Below are 21248 nucleotides of genomic sequence, written 5' to 3'. Positions count from 1 at the left end.
ATTTTTCCATTGACCAGGATCATAAAAATTTATAGAAATAGAACTAGTTTCACAATCTTTTTCCTTATTTATCCTATCTCCATCTGATTCTTCATTGTGCTCTTCAGTAGATATTGTTTCACTAGCAATCTCATTTTTTAACTCTATTTCGGGTGCCTGTTCTGTTGCTAATTCCTGAGTTGAATTTGATGTGATGTTTTGTTTGTTTGTAACAACAAATCTATCTAGAGCTCCTTTTTGAGATTGAATGAGTTTATCAATTTTTCTTTTTTTTTTTGAGTTTTTCATACCCACAGTCATATTTTCTATTAGACATTTTAATCTATAAATAATATTATTAAACTAAGCAATTAAAAAAACACCACAAACAAATCAAAATATAAAAAAGTTAAAAATGTTAAAACTTGATTGTGTCAAGAAAAACAAACTCGGATCCCGACAAGTAGTGCCGAACTTAATTGCGTCGAGAAGAGACCGAATAGTGCCGAATTTGACGGCGAGAAGATGCCAAACTGCCGAAGTCACAATCAACCTACAATTGGATCCCAAAAAAAAATCAATTTTAGTGTCTCTAATTTGACTAAATAAAAATTAATTGGATCAAAAGATTAATTAGTAAACTAGCTTAGAAGCTAACAGAGGACAATCATCTAACTTGAGTTAATGAGTACTCGACTAAATAAAAATCAATAGAAATGTCTCACCGGTCACCACTGCCTGGGAGAGTGGACTGTGGCCTGTTGGAGCCGGGAGGCTGGGATCAGAGATTCAGAGTTCAGAACATTCAGTGGGATGCTCACAGCTCACGGTCCAACGGCGGGAGGACGAGGGCGGTAGACTTTGGAGTTTGGAGTGAGCCGAGCTGCCGAGGAGGCCGAAGCGGCGGAGCCCGGAGGTCGGAGGAGCCGAGGACGGCGAGGAGAGCTGGAGAGGACTCCTCTCAGAGCAGATCTGGCCGGCAGCTCGCCACTCGCCGGGTCTTCCGTCGGCCGGAGCCCGGAGGTTGGAGGACGGGGGAGCCGAGGACGGCGACGTCGGCCAGAAGAGGAGATCCGGCCGGCGGTCCAAGAGCAGGAGAGGAGATCCGGCCGGCGGCTCGGCCGGAGGTTGGAGCCTTGGAGGATGGGGGAGCCGAGGACGGCGACGTCGGCCAGGAGAGGAGATCCGGCCGGCGGTCCAAGAGCAGGAGAGGAGATCCGGCCGGCGGCTCGCCACTTGCCGGGTTCTGCCTTCTTGGAGCTGGACGGTGGAGAGATGGAGCCTCGGAGGTCGGAGGGTTCGGAGTCGGAAGAGCCGAGGACGGCGAGGAAAGAGGAGCGGTGCTGGCGTGCTGCGGTGGAGCTTGGAGAGGACTTCGGAGCACTGAGAACCGAGCTTCCGAGTCTGCCGAGAACCAGAGAACGGGAGTCGGGAGATTGGAATTTGGGAGAAGGTTCACCATCACTGGTTCAGCAATAAAAAAGAGAGCACCGGCGGCAGAGAACTGAGAAGGGGGGAGAAAATGCCCGTTGCTTGTCATTTGTCAACTGTCGTAGCCGTTGCGGCGTTGCCCAGCCAGCCTGTCGTCGGGGAGACGCCGAAGGCCGAAGGGGATGCACTGTAGCGGCGTCGCGTCGTCCTGGCTCCTGTCCACTGCCCAGCTACGACTAGCTTACAAGCTATTCAAGCTAACAGAGGAGTAGAGGACAACCCGATATGCTAGCTAAGCGGCTCAGCCTATGCATTAAATAATAAAAAAAAAAAGTGCGGTGGGATGGGGCCTTCCGTGGGTCGGGGGCCTTAGGCGACCGCCTCAGTCGCCTAAGGCCCGAGCCGCCCCTGCTCGCCACTTGCCGGGTTCTGCCTTCTTGGAGCTGGACGGTGGAGAGATGGAGCCTCGGAGGTCGGAGGTTCGGAGTCGGAAGAGCCGAGGACGGCGAGGAAAGAGGAGCGGTGCTGGCGTGCTGCGGTGGAGCTTGGAGAGGACTTCGGAGCACTGAGAACCGAGCTTCCGAGTCTGCCGAGAACCAGAGAACGGGAGTCGGGAGATTGGAATTTGGGAGAAGGTTCACCATCACTGGTTCAGCAATAAAAAAGAGAGCACCGGCGGCAGAGAACTGAGAAGGGGGGAGAAAATGCCCGTTGCTTGTCATTTGTCAACTGCCGTAGCCGTTGCGGCGTTGCCCAGCCAGCCTGTCGTCGGGGAGACGCCGAAGGCCGAAGGGGATGTACTGTAGCGGCGTCGCGTCGTCCTGGCTCCTGTCCACTGCCCAGCTACGACTAGCTTACAAGCTATTCAAGCTAACAGAGGAGTAGAGGACAACCCGATATGCTAGCTAAGCGGCTCAGCCTATGCATTAAATAAAAAAAAAAAAAAGTGCGGTGGGATGGGGCCTTCCGTGGGTCGGGGGCCTTAGGCGACCGCCTCAGTCGCCTAAGGCCCGAGCCGCCCCTGTATGTGTGTATGTATGTCTATGTATGTTTGTGTGTACGCATGTATGTGTAGGTGTATGTGTACGATGTGTATGTATGTATATGAATGTCTGTATGTATGCATGTGTGGATGTGTGTATGTGTGGGCATGTGTATGTATGCGTGTGTATGTGTGTGTATATGCGTCGATGTGTGCATGTACATACATATGTATGTGTGTATGTTGTATGTATGCATATTTATGCATGGATGTGTATATGTATGCAGATGTATATGTATGCATGTGTGTGTATGCATATGTGTTTGTATGTATGTACGAAGCTAACCGTGAAAAGAACCTATTTGTTCTTCATGGAAATCCAAGAAGCTCCCCTAATGCGTGTGAATGTGCATGTGTGCGTGTATACCATATCCACGGACTCGACTAGAAACGAAACGGACTCAAACTAGAAACGAACTGTGAAAAGGATCTATTTGTTCTTCACGTGAATCCATGAAGCTTTCCCGACCTTGCCAGCATCTCATCCACCTCGGTTCTCCCGAGAACGAGACGACTTGAAAAGTATAAATTCACGATACTACTGTGGAGGACAGACAAGAATCACAGGACTCACGGATCGATAACTACAGATTTCTGAGACTTCCTATACTTTCAGGAATCATGCTTATCAACCTACTACTGCTGAAGTTAAGAAACAGGGAAATTGTATTGAACTCCTACATTAGAAGCCTCTGTGGATCTGATAAAGACTGGGTGAATGCTTGCAAAAGGATGTTTCTGCTTAATGAGGCTACTGATCTCATTTTCTGTTACAATATAAAACTCACTCAAGTGATCATGGACTCTGCAGCATGTTGGGCATCTGACCTTCAACCATGCAACAAAGAAGCTTATTATGGTTCAACACTTCCATTGTGAATATCCTGTGTCTTGATATAGGCAATGCACATAAGTGAAATACTATTTGACAAGCTATCTTTCATCATTCAACAATTCTTATTGGTAAAAGCCAAAATATTTACCTGAATAAAAGGTCTCAGAATACCTCAGTTGCAGTTAAAAGTATTCCATCTTATTTCCTTCGGATTATAAAAAGAAAATCTTTTAAATTTACTCGTGGCTTTACAATTGAAGCAGATTAAGGGCAACAAGATCAGCTGGCCTTCAATTTTAGTTTCCATGTATGCGCATTAAGTACTAATATATGGCATATGAAATATAAATATTTTATCCAAAGGAGGAGAAAAGGACGCTTTAATTACCCTGATGATATCGGGTCCGCAAAGGGGCGACGAACTGGAACAATCCTAACCTTTGACATTCTTTTTTTACATTTTTTGAATCTGAAAAAAGGGAACATTTTGTTATATGGCTGTGGTGCTAATTATTGATATTTAAAGTAAATTTGAGAAACATACAATATACTTCTTACTCTGCATTCAGAGTTTGAATTTATATGAAAGAATATATTTATCAAAAATATATAAATATAAGAGAGAAGGGAGTACATTTATAACAACAAAAGCAGCCAGTGAAATTAGAAGATCGTTAGCAAAGCATGCAATCATATAACCAGAAAATCCAAATTAAAAAGGGAAAGTAGGTACCTGGCTATTTTTTTGATGAGAAAAGTAACTTCGCCATATAATTCAGGTTCACCGAATCATAAAAAGTAAAACCAATTGTCGTTTGTTAAGACTAGTACTAGTTTATCAAAACTGATTTGGTCTTAAAAGGAGATTGTCTAACATAGGAGGCCAGATGAAGATGTCAATGTTTAAGCCCCCACCACCAGCGATGAAATAATCAGAGCAGCACAAACACTGCCTTGCATATGATTCAAACTTCCCGAAGGCAACTTCAACATGATTTCAATCACCTCAAATATGTTTACAATTGAAATATACAAATCAATATCATTTAATATACGATCCTAATCACAATGATTTGGAAATACAAATGTAAAGTGGCTTATACATACACAATTACATTATCTGCAGAGCTTTCAGCATGTTCTAATGCCTCGTCAGAGAGGTGAAGATCCAGACAAGTTACTAGGCATGACAATACTGATATGCAGGGAACATGCCCAACCAACCACCTACCAATGCATGACAAGACCTCCAAATCTATTTCTTATTTTGATCTCATCCAGACAAGGTGAATACTGTGAATAAGGTCTTATGTCAAAACTTTTAAATACATGGCATTTCTACCGATGCATCTATAGATCATTTGCTTATGATTCCTCCATCTTCACTGGAGTCCATGAAGCACGCTGCACATTATTCCTCCTGCAGCGGGTTACAAACCCAAGAGCATAACCCACAAAGACCCCAAGCATGAGCATGATTGCTCCTTTCACATACCATGAAAGCGTAGACTCACCACCCACCTCACCACCATCATTTTTAAGCGTATGACCAGATAGAATCTCCACCATGTCATGCATTTGCCCATCATGATTTCCAATATAGGTAAGCGTTAACTTTTCCCTTGTAGCAACAAGCCTGGTGTATCCAAACTCCCCACCCCTGTACATTGACCTTTCAGGTTGCGGGAAGATGGGGACTTCTAGATGTGTAGGCCTTGGCTCCCAGATTGGCTGCCAATCTTGACCTGCCATTCCAATCACCACATGAACCGGTGCACCCCCAGCCTTGAATTGAGAGGCCATATCCACACAATTGAAGTTTTTCACAGGACAGAACCTCTCATACCTATGAACATGACCCCAGAGAGCAAGGGTCACATTGTAGTGTACCAAAAGTGGTTCCAAATGCTCAAGCATTCTCTCTCTCATCGGAGCATCTCTTACTTCATTACTTGTCGTGTACATAGGACGGTGGCCTTGGACAACAATGAAGGGTGTTTTGTTTCTATCAACACTCTCCAAATCAGCTTTGATAAAGTTATACTGGTCACTGCCCTTGAGGAAGTTGGTTTCAGTTGATATGTAAAGGAAATGCACCACACCAGCATCAAGGGAATAGTAGAGGTTCTGAGTGTCGGGAGCTCCTGTTCCAGTTGGCAGAGAGGAGTTCCCAGGCATTTTGAATCTGAGGCTGTATGGGACTCCACATTCACCACCCCCATCCTTTCCATAAACACCATAAGACCATCCTGGTCTCCAAGGTTGCAATGGCCAGTCATACTCATGGTTGCCTATGCACACATGGTATGGGACCCTAGAGGCAATGGGTTCTATCTGATTGAAGAATTCATCCCATATCCATGAGAATCCCCTCGCATAACTGATATCCCCAATGTGTGAAACAAATGCTGGCTTGTTACCAAGGGCTTCAATGTCACGGAGGATCCACTTCACAGTTGACTTGCTCTCCTCTTGTATGCGGTAGAAGGTTGCATATGGAGTATAAGTTCCCATGTCCCCAAAAAGAAAAGCAACAGTCTCATTTGAGCCATTGTCACGAGATATAAAGCTATGCATTTCACTCCAACCTCCTGCATCACTACCAACCTGTGAACAAATATATGCAATATTCTGTCAACTAGAACCCCCAAAATGAAAACATCAAGATACAGTAACATATTAATTTAATGAATCTAAGAAGAATGACTAACTCAAAACAGCATAAAGATCATCAGGATAGTAAGATAACAGCAAACAAATAATGGACAAACAGTTTTGAAAATGCAACTGTGTTCTTGTTGATAAGGAAAACAGAGGTGCCACTAACCCCAATCTCCTTCCAGTGCCAACAAAATCACAAGAACAAAACCCAGAGAGAAGAGTAAGTTCTCAGCATGTCCCACAAGGCACAGAAAGATCATAGCCACAGGAACAAGACATTAATCAACACTGAAAACTAAGACCATACATAAGCATCAATAGAGACTGATATAAAGGAATGCCTTGTTTGGTTTCTAACTGAACTAATTTGAAACGAATTGGCAGAACATTATCCAATTAAATGTCAAGGAGTAGTCCTAAGTTTCATCCATACTACCTTCAATTCCTTGAAACATGGATGAGCATTTTGACCCCAAGGTCATGACTATGGCTTGCAATTTATGTTCTAAAGGATCTAAATTCTGAAAACAGTGAGCTGAATGGCGGTACTACTTTGACACCAACAAGGAAACATGCTAAACAACCTAGTCTCAGTGCAAAGATCCACTTTGGTTAAGGAAAGCTGATCATGGTCAGGATTTACCAAAAGCCTCACACTGTTTTTTACTGAAAGCCAAATACTGCTTAATCTCATATAATGAACATTACTATATAACCCATCACAAAAATAGAAGTGCAAATACATAGGTGTCGAAAAGAAAAACAAAATTAAAGTCAATCAGCTGACAAAATCAATAGATGGCATCTATAGGTGTTCACCGAAAGAATTGTCTAGCCTACGAATTAATAAATCCAATGAATTATGTCACACTCTAACCAGTCTAGGAGCCAAAGATTGTAGTTCTCGAACGAGCAATCAAAAGATTATGGAGCATCCTTGGGGTTAGGTATTGCTCCTCCAACAATTGTAGCACCAAGTACTTCTTGATGAGCTCTAATATGATCAGATTTATACGTAAGCATCCTTTTGTAAAATATGAGCAACACCAAATCCCTCTAGAACCCAAACTTCTATTTCTCCTACTCATCGTCCCCCATGCTTGCAAGAATAGGAGGATCCGGAAAAAACAAATGAAATGGAAGAGATCCGAGTGAATGGAAATGGGATAAGAACACACACACACACACACACACACACACACACACACATATATATATATATATATATATATAAAGAAGAAATTTTAAGAAGATATTTGATCGAGAATTCAATTTAGATAGTGATTCAAAACGGATCTCTTTTGTTTCTTTTGCTTTCCCACCTGAGCCAACAGCCTCTATTCTAGATTTAGCACCCGACTCAATAGAAAGAGAAAAAACAAAACCAAGCTCAAAGCTCTGACGCCAAGCCAAATCAGCCCTTCGCTCGACATGAAAGCCCGCAAAATTCCATAAGCATGGTCGTGGGGCGCGTCGAAAATGTAATTTTGTTTCCTATATCTATTCAGGAGCATAACAACTATTAATGAGACTAATCAAGACTTAAGCTTTCTTCCATACCTACACCTAGGCATAATTTATCGACTTATTTACTCCAAGGACTGCAATAAACCTAAGAATATCAACTTGAAAACAATAATCTAAACAAATTTAGTGATGATGAGACGATCTCGAGTACATAAATTTATCAATTTCGAAGCAATTCAACACTAAACAGACATCAGCTTTCCAATCATCCAACCACAATAGGATCAACGACAACATCAAAGCCAAATCCACCTTACCTTATAGTAGTACCTTTTCCCCCTCTTCAAACTCTTCATCACCCCATCATGTATAAACCCCGGATCCCTCCACCCGAGGCTCGAATTCGCCGGCGAATCGCACATATCCTTCCTCTCATACCTCCTCACCGCCGTCTCCACCAACTGATCCAGACTCCCTTCTTCTATCCCGTATCTCACAAAACTCTGCGTCCCATCTCCAGTGACAAACATCACCCGCATCTCGTCCTCCCCGTCCGTAAACGAGAGATGGATCTGGTCGGGCCCCGCCGCCCTCTCGAAGCCGACCTCCTCAGAGACCGCGAGCCGGTGGCGGGTCCCAGGGAGGGGGTTCTGGTCGTGGTCGTGGTGGCGGTAGTTGACCTCGTCGGCGGTCCAGCGGAAGAGGCGGAAGGAGTAGTTGGAGCGCAGGTTGGCGAGGGGGAGGTGGAGGGCGCCGGCGCCGGAGGGCCAGGAAGGGGAGGAGTTGAGGAAGAGGTACCCGACGAAGTGGTCGTCGCGGGAGTCCGGAGGGGAGTAGATGCCGATCCAGTCGAGGGGGGAGGGGGAGGGGACGCCGGACCACTGGATGCGGACGGTGTTGTTGGATTTGGTGAGGTGGTTGGGGGTGGCGGAGAGGGAGGGGTGGGAGGAGAGGGAGGAGCGAAAGGATGAGAGGAGGAAGAGGAGGAGGAGGAGGAGGAGGGGGGGAGCCATGGATTTGGATTTGGAAGGAAGGATTGAGGGTTTCGAGGGTTTGGAGGAGAAGGAGGAGAAGATTTGGGGGAAGAAAGGGAAGGGGCGATTTTGCGTTAGAATATGTGTGATGTTAAAATTAGGTGGGTATCCATTTTCATGTTGCTGAGGAACAATGGATGCCGTACCAAGTACGTGATTCTGAGACTATTCAAGGGAAAGGGGGAGTCAGATGAAGGACTCTTTAGGGTGATTAGGAATTAGAGATTAACATTAGTATAAAGTCTGAGACTATCGAAGTATGCATTTTTAGATATATCTTTTCTATTTTTATATATGAATTGGTATACAACACTGTTTTAGTCCCCCATCACTAGTGTTTTAGTATCTTAATTTTGTGACATATAAATCATCGACATAAAAATCATTTGCAAAGCTTTACTGATTGAAGAATAATAATAATTATTATTATTATTTAAGATGCTAGATAATATTGTTGTTAGGTGTAGCTTGATTTTGGTGAAAAGGATGTTTGCCATGACTCATCAAGTGTGTTGGAGAACAACTTGACAAAGGCAAGGTTTTGGAATTCAAAAAGATATATCAACAATTAGTCAACTAGTTTTATGTGAGCATTGTTTTTTTTTTTTTTGGGTACATCGGTAGCTCACACTAGTTTTATGTGAGCATTGCCATCTGAGTCAAGAAACAAAATATTTTACAGAAGTGGAGAAACAAATATAAATGAACCCAAATTGAGAATGGGTTAATTAATGTATTTATATATGCTAGTTTCCCAAAACTAATCATGAAGGGAGAAAAAGGAATCAGAATTTATTGCATGAATTGTATGTAACTCACAAAATTATGTGTTTACTAGGACCATTAGCATATTGTTTCAGCACGATGAAAATCAAATGTTTTTTCTCAGGATCCTATGAATGGAAATAGAAATGAAGTAACTAAACTAGATATGGATTTTGTATAAACCCCCTCCTCTAGAGGATAATAATTAGTAAAATAATTTCTGTTTAAGACAAATTCATTAATGGCTTGCAAGGTTTACAGGAAATCAAAAAAAAAATATTATTATTAAATTTTGTTTGCTTTCCGTGCATATCTTAATGCTGCAGCTCATTGGATTCATCTAGGAGTGCGCGATGGCGCCGTTACTTCAGGTGCAACCAAAAGGTGGGATATTCCTTTGGTTCGCATTCCAGATGCCTTGTTTGCAAGCAAAGAAAACGATCTGATCTGGAATACAGACCGGATCCGATACTCCTCCTTTAAGCTCAAATGCTTTATATCCACACTTACTTCCCCACATCGTGTTGGGTCCAAAAACGAATTGGTTTCGACTTCATAGGTGGTTCAAACTAGGCCAAAAATTAAGGCGAATTGGATCATTTAAACTACTGTAGCTCAAGTGCAGCTGGGCGAGAGTTGATCTATATTTCTGGAATTCTATCCACGTCCGAACTGGGTTGGCTTTTGGTTTATGGAGCAGTGAAGTTTAGAAGAATATCGAGGCTGTAGTTTGTACATCTAATGAAGCTGCGTGACAGCAGACCGGCTACCGGTCAGGTGCTGGTTGTTGACCGGTGAGCATCAGGTTCGGAAGAAATCAACAAGTTCACCAACAACCGAACTTATACGACCTGCAACTTCCGCGAAGAAAAGAAAAATTTGGTGAAGTTCTATTTCCGTTTAAGACCAACTTTCTGGTGAATTTGTCGTAAATTCTACTGCTAATTGTATCATTTCCTACAACTAGGATTAGTGCACCATTAACATTGCAATTTAGCTACAAAATCAATGTTTAGTGGAGAGAGAACTTCCTATCTATTTCTTCTTGGTCTACCAAAATCTTCCAAATAAATTTAAAATATTATCAAATTCTCAAGACTCGGATTTTAGAGGGAGGATATACTTTTCTTTAAAGGTCTCTATATATATATAGATGTAAGATTATGTTGTATGTACTGATGTTTTTAAATAGCTTAAACATCAAAGTCTTGAAAATAACTGAGGACGGAATGAATTATTTTTTTATCATAATGAAAGAATTTATTTTTTTAAAATATTATTTTTATAACTCGAATTTATTATGTAATATGTTTTTGTTTCATAATTTGAATTAATTTTTGAGAATTGACATAGTGCACCATTAACATTGCAATTCAACTACAAAATCAATTTTTAGTGGAGAGAGAACTTCCTATCTATTTCTTCTTAGTCTACAAAATTTTCCAAATAAATTTAAAATATTATCAAATTCCCAAGACCTGGATTCTAGAGATAGGATGTACTTTTTTTTAAGATATACTCACTTAAAATGAATATATTTATACCATCGTAAAACACTTGTTTTACTATTCTACTTTTTTTTATTCTTATTTTTGCATATGTACTCACGCCATCTAATACTATTAAAAAGTTAACGGTTTTTCAAATTAAAATGACTAAAATATCCTTATCGAGTAGATGTGCAAAAAGAAACATTAATAAAGAGATCGTGATGGAGGATAAAAAAGTAATTTTAAAATTTTATTTTATTTTTTATTAAAATAAATATGATTTTTATTAACGAGCTTAGAAGAACCATTATATTAGGAGTATTTGTGCAAAAACAGTATTTTATGAGGGAACATGAATAAATATAAATTTAAGAGAGTATTTATGTAGATTTGAATTTTTAAAAAGATATTCATGCAAAAAAACATATATATATATATATATATATATATATATATATATATATATATATATATATATATATATATATATATATATATATATATATATATATATAGGGCTTTCAGCACCTTTAAGGCGGCCCAAAAGTTTTGATCCATATTAATACACCTAGACTTTGGGCTTTCAGTTAAATACGGGACTACGTTTCTTGGGTTGGATTCAGGGTGGGATTGGGAGTTCACTCCTGCCAATGGTCGAATTGCTTCTCCGCTTGGTTGCGCTCCCCATCAAACGTGCGGGAGCCAATTATAAGGCCCTGATATCCGAAGGAGAAAGGCCGAAAACCCTAACCAAACCCTAGAAGAAGTTTTCCGGAACCTTGTTGCCCAAGTAATCGATCCGTCTCCCTTTGGCTATTGGCAGGCGCCTCTCGCGACCCCTTCTGGTATTTTGATCCTCGTTGCTCCGCCGAAGCTCGCGCTTTCGATACTAGTAAGAGTTATTTTTGGGTTTCTTCGGAAAAGAATCGTTTTTCTTCTGGTAGATTAAGATTCAGGAGTCGTATCCCTAAATCTCCTGTTTATTTTGGTGGTGATTGATGGTTGCGGGAGTTTTAATCTGTTAAGTTTTGCACAAATTGTTTTTTTCTCTCGATTAGTTCGGTTTCGTAATAAATTTATGATTCTTCTGCGAACCCAAATTTGAATCAAGGTATTGATCTTGGCTGATCACTAATTCCTCCCTCCCCCCTTTCTTTTTGTGTGCATGAATCCTTAAATTTGATTTTTACCATTTAAAAATTACACAATTTGAACCTTTTTTTTTTTTATTTTGTTGTTACAGGTATCTAAATCTTGCCGATCCAATTCCATCATGGCAACTCGTAAGCTTCCATCGATGCTGCTCCAAATAATTAATTTTGATATCTGTATAATGATAACAGGTTTAGTTTACAGCAGTCTGCTGGTTTATGCTGGGTTCTGGGACACTTACAACTTAAGGACTTTGAGAACTTATGATTTATCTAGTAGCTTTGCTAGAGAATCATGGCATTTGAGATGCGTTTTAATTAAATAAAACTGTGGCATAAATCTTTGCAGGTATTCAATTTGAGAACTCTTGTGAAGCTGGGGTTTTCTCGAAGCTGACAAATGCATACTGTTTGGTTGCAATTGGAGGATCTGAAAATTTTTACAGGTTAATTTGTTGAACGCATTTAATTGCTAATGAGTTCTAACATTGTGGTTCTCCTATAAGTTGCTGATGACTTTTTATGTAACAAAGCACAGTGCATTTGAAGCTGAGCTTTCTGATGTCATCCCTGTTGTCAAGACCTCTATAGCAGGCACTAGAATAATTGGGCGGCTGTGTGCTGGTTAGTATTGTTAGGCCATTTTGTTGAAAGTTTGTAAGGTCGTCTCTGTAAATGTGTAACAGTAATTGTTTTATTTTTATTTAGGAAATAAGAATGGGCTTCTACTGCCACACACAACCACTGACCAAGGTAAAATTTTATCCATAAATGCTTTCCAGTGTCATTTGTTGATAGAAGATAACTTTAACTTCTATTGTCTTATTATTTTCTTTTAATTTTACTAATCATATGTGGACCCTACACTCTAGGGTTTAGAGGATCTCATCAATGGAGACTCTGATTAAAAATTTATTCTCATCCTAGAAAGCATCAGTTCTGAAGTTTATCTTGTGTCAATTATTATCTATCTAGTTGATATACTCTGAGCAATCCCTGACTTTGTTCGTATATCTATCTGATAAAAGTGATAAATGGGATCCAAGATTTTAGGTACCGGCCTGTATCGGTGGGAATACTGGACTAGACCAATAAGGTCCTAGTCCTTGATATGCCCCCTGCACTGACTGGACCAGTGTATGATACTGACACCCAGTATGTCATACCGGCTGGGCGTTGATATGGGTTCCCACACTTAAAACCCTGCTTTGTGGATTTAGTGGAGATTACAAATGAGAATTTACTATCTTCATTTATCGATATTCATGACAAGCACTGCAATGATGTAATCATTAGCCTGGAACTACCATGCAATATAATGCTGGAATATCATGGAGGAGTGCTTCCTGGAATCAAAATCATAAATACTGGGATTAATATAGTGTAAATGTTGACTAATCCTACTTCCTGTAAAGTCAGGCCATAGATTGATTTGTCATTATCTATAGGAACCATCTGAAGCACCATCCAAGGAATCACATTGACATTTACTATAATTCATGCTTACTCATTCTTATATGATACCTTCACCCCCTTGGCGTGCACGATCATGTTTTTTGAACCGAAACATTACGATAGGGTCTCAGCCATTAGATAGGCCTGCTGTGTTAGGTCTTATCAACGATTGAGCAAAGGGTGGTTTTAATCATGCCTTACATCATAATGTTAGGTTGCAACCTCTTGCACAGAGAGCTGAAATTACTGAAATCCTATATCATGCTTGCTGCTGAATCAACAACAAAAAATTTTGCAGTGCACTTTGGAGGCATATCAGGCCAGGTTTGGATTTGTTGTTAGGCTGGAATTTATAACCAAAATTCCAGTATAACAGGCTAGAGATTTAGTTAGTAAGGGTGGTAATCAAACTCATTGTGTGGGCTTGTTGGACAAAGGTTTTCATTTGAGTACTTGAGCATGCCAATCAATATTTAAAAATATTGGGTTCTATAAGTTTACCAAGTGCCCATTAATTATAGTTTGCACTTCAGTTTTTTAGGTAATTCTTGTAACATGGGGCATAGAATTTATGGAGTGTCGCTGTAAAAAAATGCAAGAGAGTTGTTATAAATTTATCTCTTTTGGATATATTAGTGTAATTTTTGGTTATTTACTGTTAATGAAATTTCTGCAAGAGAGTTGTTATACATTTCTCTTTTTGATATATTAGTGTAATTTTTGGTTCTTTACTGTTAATGAAATTTCTGTCTTGCTTTACTTGTATACTGCAACGAATGTCAAGTTATACTCGTTTAACAGCCCTAAGTTTTGCACTACTCTTTTGCTACATATCCTGTTATACTCGTTTCAACAAATGTCAAGCTGTTACTCAATAACGTCGAGCCTGCCTTCTCTTTCAAACTCTTTTATTATGAATTATGGTCAAAGGTCGACTTGTCCGCTTTCAACAGAAGGCATGATTGAAGTATTAGAGATATGCCCATCTAGCCTCTAAGCATGAAATGTTTTCTTCTGAATTCCAAAAACCTCCTGTACAATGGTCATGGCATGCGTGCACATGCTATGCATACATATAATAAACAACAAGACTTGAAAATTCACTAGCACTCTTAAGGAGCATGGGATACATGAGTTACTGCATCTTTGAAATGTGGCGGCCTTATAAATTATTTTGCTTGTTCGGACTGTGACATGAACATGCATTTTCTTTTTTTATATGTGCTCATGTCATGCCTGATGTATTTAGAATTCCCTCTCAAAGGTAGTTTCTGTGAAATTTACTGGAAGAAACCTTAGTCACATTCTTTGTTTAAACGGCAGGGTACGGAACACTGTTTTTGAGTTTTGAGTTCAGTTACTGATAAATTAGTTTCCTATGAGTTGCAATTTTCTGCTTTAGCATAATAAGTCTATTGATATTATTTGCTTTTTTGTTGTTTGGTTTACCCTTTCTAGAACTCCAACACCTGAGGAACAGTCTACCTGACCAAGTGGTTGTTCAGCGGATTGACGAAAGACTGTCTGCTTTAGGCAATTGCGTAGCCTGCAATGACCATGTTGCTCTTACACATCCTGATCTTGACAAGGTAAGTTCCCCTTGTTGACCTTGATAGATGAAGAGAGATTCTGTTCAAAGATATTAAAAAGAAAATATGACAACTACAGAACTAATTGGGGCCTAAAACATGATAAATGAAGTGCCGTCAAGCTTCTGTTTTGCTTTGACTGGCCGACATCACTCCTTGTGAGAGCGATATGGTTAGTTTAAGGTATGCCAAAGTGTTATTTTTGTATTTCCAGGAGTACCATTTTGTAATAATGGAGCCCGCAGAAGTTTTCTAAATGACTTGATAGCTATGTTTATAATGATGGTGCAATTTATCTTATGTGCTGTAGAAGCTAGCATCAAAGTGCATTGCTGATTTTGCTTGTTGATTTGCTGCATTTTGGTTTCATCACCAAAGTCCATGATATGTAATTTTATCCTTTTCTGTTCTTGAACTTTCAGGAAACAGAAGAGCTCATTGCAGACGTTCTTGGAGTAGAAGTGTTTAGGCAGACAATTGCTGGAAACATTCTTGTTGGGAGTTATTGCGCTTTGTCAAATAGAGGTGGTTTGGTAAGTTACCACAGCTTTTTCTCTATCCCAAGTGAGGGGGGAATTTTTCTTATAGGCATCAATTACTTCTCACCAATGCTAAATATTGAAACAGGTTCATCCACACACATCCATTGAGGATCTTGATGAACTTTCTACGCTTCTTCAAGTTCCCCTTGTTGCAGGGACCGTGAACAGAGGCAGCGAGGTCATTGCTGCTGGCATGACTGTGAATGACTGGACTGCATTCTGTGGGTCAGACACCACAGCGACTGAGCTCTCTGTCATTGAAAGTGTTTTCAAACTGAGAGAAGAAGCCCAACCAAGCTCAATTGTTGATGAGATGCGGAAATCACTTATCGACAGCTACGTTTAGGATTTTAAGATTATTGATGATTTTTGGATGCAACTTAATTTGTCTCCTGGCTGCACTTATTGTTAAGTGTTCGCTGTTATGTTTCGTGTGATGTTTAGAGCATTGCATGCACTGATGCTGTTTATGCAAGTTTCAACCCCCCCAAAAAAGAGATTTTTTTTTATGACATTGGTTCCTTGCATTTCTTTTCTTCTTGCCTGAATGCGTATCACCCAACATTTTGTACTTTATCTAATGGTGATGGTGGATACTGAATTATTAGTCTGTAGATAAACGGCACAGCAGTGTAACATCACAGTTATGAAAATTGTTAATATTCCGACATCATGAATAATTCATAACTGTTTATTAGTTTGCGGGTTTCTGCAAACCTAACAATCAACGAAAAATTCAGTGACTGCATTTGAGTTGAGATGGATACGGTTAACATGAGCTATTGGATGCCTCATGCAGCAGTCTCGTTGACTCTACAGCTTAGCAGGAAGCTGCCAGTTTAAACTGTCTTATTTAATCTCTTAGATTCTTGTTGAGATAGTCACGCAGCCATGAATCTTTACCAACATTTCACTCTTGGGAAGCACTGTAATTCTAATAGCTGCAGGCTAGGTTTATGTTAGTTGGAACCCTTCTGAAGGTCTTATGCACAAGTTATCATCCTTCTGCACAGGTGAGCTTCACATTTTAAGTAACATGTTTATTTTATTATACCTCACCAAAACTTTCATTGGCCATTATAACGGTTTTAATGATCGTTATTTATCTCAAGAGCTAATTTTGAAATCTTTAATATTAACTTGAAATACAGTTATTATAACGTTATTATAATGAGAAATAATAAGTTATCAAAGAAAAATAAGTGTTATCTTTCCCTTTACTTGTTACTGGATATTATAATATTAACTTTTGGACTATCAGATCACTTTTGAAGGAAATTTCGAGGCAAAAATTTTGTATTTTGGAAAATATATTTTATTTAAAAGAAAGGATAGTCCCTCAAATCAGAATCTTTCACTAGCTTTATAACCTCTCTTCCAACCTAACCCAGTGGCCTAATTGTTACCATGGGAAATAATTCTGTTGTTCACCATACAATTCACCCATCAACTTGTGACTAAACGCTCCTTTCATTGAATTCGATATGAATACAGCTGTTTCGACGTTACAGAATTAGTTCAAAAGACAGGATATTGCTACTTAGACAGACCTTAGACCTGACATAAAAAAAAAGACCTACCTAAGCTAGATGGTTAGATATAAAATATTGAACCCAAAGCTAATTTCAGATAGGATCTGAATCAGGCCAGACATCATCACCGGGATTGCTTACCCACCCAGACCACCTGTGCCGCATGACATCATCACACCACAACGTTGCATGCTATGTAAGACTCACATCATCATGGCCAGCCAAACCCATCCGGTTTGTGACTTTGGCCTCTTGCCATTTACCAGGAGCCTCTCTCTTCATGGATTTCTTGCCTCGGGGTTTAAAGCCCACCACCTCTCTCTCCTCTTCTTCCCTCCGTTTCCCACTTACTCTTTCTTAGAGCTCTCTTTACTCCCACTCCTAGCCATGAAGAGTTCTTCTCCATCCTATTCTGCCAGTACTTCCACAACCACCAACTCCATTAATCTTCGAGCTATCGTCTTGATCGCCGTCTTCCTCTCCGCAGCCTCATGCATCCGGCTTTCCGAGGCATCGTCGTCGCATGAAGCCTTCTCGGGCCCCCTCTGCGACCGCCGCCTCCACCACCGCTGCAGCTACCATCACCATGTAGAGAATTCTTGCTCCACATGGCATCCGCCACCTTCTTGGTGCCTTCCATTCCCACGAGGCCGGCTTCCACCCCCTCCTCAGCCTCCGCCGCCGCCGCCGATGGAAGAGGAGATCGATCCAAGATATGGCGTCGAGAAGCGGCTCGTCCCCACCGGGCCCAATCCTCTTCACAACTGAGAGTCGTCCCGTCCACGTTCTAATGTTCATACGTAGTTATATAGGTTGGCATTTCATCCTCTCTTGTTCTTTCTTTCCGTCTCTTGATGCGCTTCTTGGACAGCATCAACTTCTTGTTTTCTTCTTCCTCCAAGCCCAAGAGATTCAAATGATGTAACTGTTTCAATTGCTGGAAAGGATTTACAATGGAGGACGTTTTGCTTCAGTCTAAAACTGTTTCCTTCTTTATTTTTCAATCGTTTGTAATTCTTGAGTTTTCTTTGATTTACTTCCTAGTCCTTTTTTTTAATCCCTCTCAAAAATTGGGATCTTTTGTGGCTCGAGAGAAGCTCATGAGCTTATTAAATTGAAGGGTGGCAGAGAACTAAATGCATCACCTTTTTGGTGGGGGCAGCCTTGTCCGGCCGACGATGCCACCTCCCTTCCCGTGCTAGCAAATGCATTCATGTGTTGTTCTTGTGACAAGCGATACAGTCCCCGCTACACTGCGCGCTCATTTATGGGATACAGCTATCTCCCTTCCCTTTCTATGATTCTTCTTCTTGCTTCCTTCTATTTAGTCTAGGTTTTTTGCAGTAGATTGGAAAGGAAAAGCTGGATGATTCAAACATTCGTAGATTAATTTGCCTCTGTAATTATTAATGGGATCTTTTTTAACATCGGAAGTTTGGTTAGTTTGAATGTTTTAGCTCATATGCAAAATATAAAATTTATGGATATATTTTGAAAAAGCTGAACAGCAGAAGAGGAGACGACAGGAGCACAGAAATCACCAAGTTTTTAAATAACTATTGGCGTTACAAACGCCTGGCCTCTAGGATATGCATGTCCTCACCCAGACCAGAAAAGGCTATGGCAACTAGCGACCAACAGAACTAGAATTTAATAGCGCCAGAGCACCACATGAATATTTATCGTACATATATGTACATGCTTCTCGTGTTATGGTATAGCAGCTATAAAAATGGTCATTGTGAATCGTAATTTTGTTGCTGTGATAACAATTCAATGTTTCAGTAGGCGTTATTTATTTTTCCCTCTAATGCCAGAGATATAACAGCATAATCCAGGTAAAAGTATGCCTAAACCAAACAAAATTAACATCTCATTTGTTATATCTAGTGATTATCCATGGATTAAATATCAAATAGTAAAAAGAAGCGTAAATTAATTCCCGACCCTCCCCTTGACTACTGTATAACGCTAAGTCCATGGTTGAAAACGTGGAATCGGTAGGAAAATCGACCGCAAACAGGGGAATATGGCTCGGATTCTCCATTGAAATCGTGGACAAATAAGATTTCTCCATTGGCAGCGAGTCGGGGAGATCGTTCGTATGGGATATGGCTCTGATTCTTCTATTTTGCTTCTTGGATCCGGAAGAGTCAAGCAGAAAGGGGAGACTTTGAAGCGGAAAGGGAAGAGTTTATCCATTGGAATCATGGACGAACATGGTTTCTCCATTAGAAGCATGTCGGGGAGATCGTTCGCAAACAGAAAATACAGTTTAGATTCTTCAATTCTGCTTCTTCTACCAGAAATAATCAAGCAGAAAATTATGGTTGAAATACTATTTTGTGAGTTGCGGAAAAATCAGGTTCCTCATTTTTTGTTTGCTTAGAGTCCCTTTCGATATTTAGCGGCAATGGTTTCATTGCACAAGAGTAATAGATGTTAAAATGCTACTCCAATTTCTCTTAATTCACTGAGGCATCCCTTTATTCTCCTCTGTTTTCCGAATGTTATTGAACGAAAACCCTGTTTTAGCTGGCTTATCTTGTTGTGTGTCTGCCATTGCTCATATACTGTTTAGAGACATAAATGTGTGACTTCCATTGCTGATATCATATTCGAAAAATAGTTGATGTCCCTCTTTTCTCCTTTGTTTCCCGACTGTGATTGAACGAAAATCCTATTTTAGCTGGATTATCTTGTTGTTTGTCTGCCATTGCTCCTATACTGTTTGGAGACCTAAACGTGTGACTCTCATTGCTGATATTATATTTGAAAAATAGTTGCTGTGGTAGCATTCCCTTCGCTTCATTGTTGTAATAGCATTCGGAACTTCAATCATTTCCTCTTTTTTCTTTTTTCCATTGTCATGGCTTCAAAAAAAACAAGTAGCCCTGTTTTCATGGCTATTTGTTCTGATGGTGTTGAAGCTCTTATTATTTCCATCTCCGAGAACACAAATCTCGATCAAATTTACAAGAAAATAGTGGAAAGGTGGAGACATCTGTCTGATACAATGGTAGAAGTTAAATATTTTATTCCAAACAAGTCTAGAATGCTTATTTCGCTCCTGGGCGATAAAGATGTTCGGAATATGAATCAAATACACGTCAACTTAAATGCGCCGGTGATCGAGTTGGTTGTTAGTCATATTCCATGCTTGATCGAAGCAGCCGATGTCGTAATTGATATGAGGTAATGCAGAAGTTAATTGCATATGTTTCTATTTTGGTAATCTTAGTTTAACTCTTTGTTGTATTGCATATTTCACTTGTTAGTTTTTTCATGTTAATCACTAATTTAATAGTTAGGATGCTGAATTTTTGTTAAACTTATTGTAGGGATAGTGGTCCATCCCAAAATGTTGAGTGTAGCTGCCGATCAAAATTTTTTTCAAAGGGTAGCTCAAGTAATTTCGGTCGAGTTGTTGAAGAAACAAGAGCTGCAATTGAAGAGCAACCTAGTCAAAGCAATTCTTTGGATACTTGGAAAACCTCTATTGAGGGTGTTGGTCAGGAGTTCAATGATGTGGAAACTCTTCGCGACACGATTCGCAACTTTTGCATTGCAAATTGTAGAGATTTTGTACTTGTGAAGAACGATCGCCTGCGACTGACCGTGGAATGTGCATACGAAGGTTGTGAATGGCGTATCCATGCTTTCCGACTTGGGAATCAAGAAAGTTTTGCAATTAAAAAAATGAATAGTCAGCATACATGTGGCGGAGGGTTGCAAGTTCGGACGCATCCTAAGGCTTCGAAACATTGGGTTTCAAACATAGTTAAAGAAAAACTTCAAGATATGCCGTTATATAGGCCGACTGATATCGTAAAGGATATTTGTCGAGAATATGGTGTTGAATTGCCGTATCATTAAGCTTGGCATGGGAACGAGGTGGCTATGAAGGACCTTTATGGTCACAGATCAAAATCTTATGACCAGATACGCTGGTATTGTGATGCCATTCTTAAGACCAACCCCGGTAGCATAGCGGAGTATGAAACTATTGAAGGTCGATTCAGACGCCTATTCATTTCATTTCATGCTTCAGTAGTGGGTTTCATAAGAGGTTGTAGACTTCTGATTTTTATGGATGGAATATTTATAAAGGTTAAGGATGGAGGAGTAGTACTTGGCATGACTTTCAAAGATGCGAACGACGATATGTTTCCTATTGCTTATGGTGTGGTCGATACGAAGACTGATGACAATTGGAACTGGTTTTGTCGGAATTTGAAAGAAGCAATTCATAGTTGCATTGAGTGGCGAAGTGAG

At 40.2% G+C, this 21248-nt stretch overlaps 3 protein-coding genes across 4 annotated transcripts; 2 read left to right on the top strand and 1 right to left on the bottom strand.

Annotated features, from left to right (window-relative positions):
• Positions 1-4248: 4248 nt before the first annotated feature.
• On the bottom strand, positions 4249-8592 carry LOC103709435 (probable inactive purple acid phosphatase 2). The gene is made up of 2 exons (XM_039116770.1): positions 7733-8592; positions 4249-5894 (listed from the first exon to the last, which is right to left on the bottom strand). Exons 1-2 carry the CDS (start codon positions 8426-8428, stop codon positions 4653-4655), a joined length of 1938 nt encoding a protein of 645 aa, XP_038972698.1. The 5' UTR covers positions 8429-8592; the 3' UTR covers positions 4249-4652.
• A 2744-nt stretch (positions 8593-11336) lies between these two features.
• Positions 11337-15955, top strand: LOC103709397 (eukaryotic translation initiation factor 6-2). Of its 2 annotated transcripts, none has more exons than XM_008794703.4 (8): positions 11337-11549; positions 11948-11987; positions 12205-12301; positions 12394-12479; positions 12564-12608; positions 14769-14899; positions 15322-15432; positions 15527-15955. In XM_008794703.4, the coding sequence occupies exons 2-8, from the start codon at positions 11978-11980 to the stop codon at positions 15785-15787; spliced, it is 741 nt and encodes a 246-aa protein (XP_008792925.1). In that variant the 5' UTR covers positions 11337-11549; positions 11948-11977; the 3' UTR covers positions 15788-15955. The 2 variants fall into 2 exon arrangements, with proteins under 2 accessions (XP_008792925.1, XP_008792923.1); XM_008794701.4 differs by having other exon boundaries at positions 11337-11596.
• Positions 15956-17360: 1405 nt separating this feature from the next.
• On the top strand, positions 17361-17741 carry LOC120104875 (CLAVATA3/ESR (CLE)-related protein 9-like). The gene has a single exon (XM_039116759.1). It carries the CDS (start codon positions 17361-17363, stop codon positions 17739-17741), a length of 381 nt encoding a protein of 126 aa, XP_038972687.1.
• The last annotated feature ends 3507 nt before the right edge of the window (positions 17742-21248 follow it).

Source organism: Phoenix dactylifera, unplaced genomic scaffold, assembly GCF_009389715.1.
Source record: "Phoenix dactylifera cultivar Barhee BC4 unplaced genomic scaffold, palm_55x_up_171113_PBpolish2nd_filt_p 000138F, whole genome shotgun sequence".
In the NCBI taxonomy this organism is placed as follows: domain Eukaryota; kingdom Viridiplantae; phylum Streptophyta; class Magnoliopsida; order Arecales; family Arecaceae; genus Phoenix; species Phoenix dactylifera.
The sequence above is the reverse complement of the archived record's forward strand: the minus strand, read 5'-3'. Positions and strand labels throughout refer to the sequence as shown.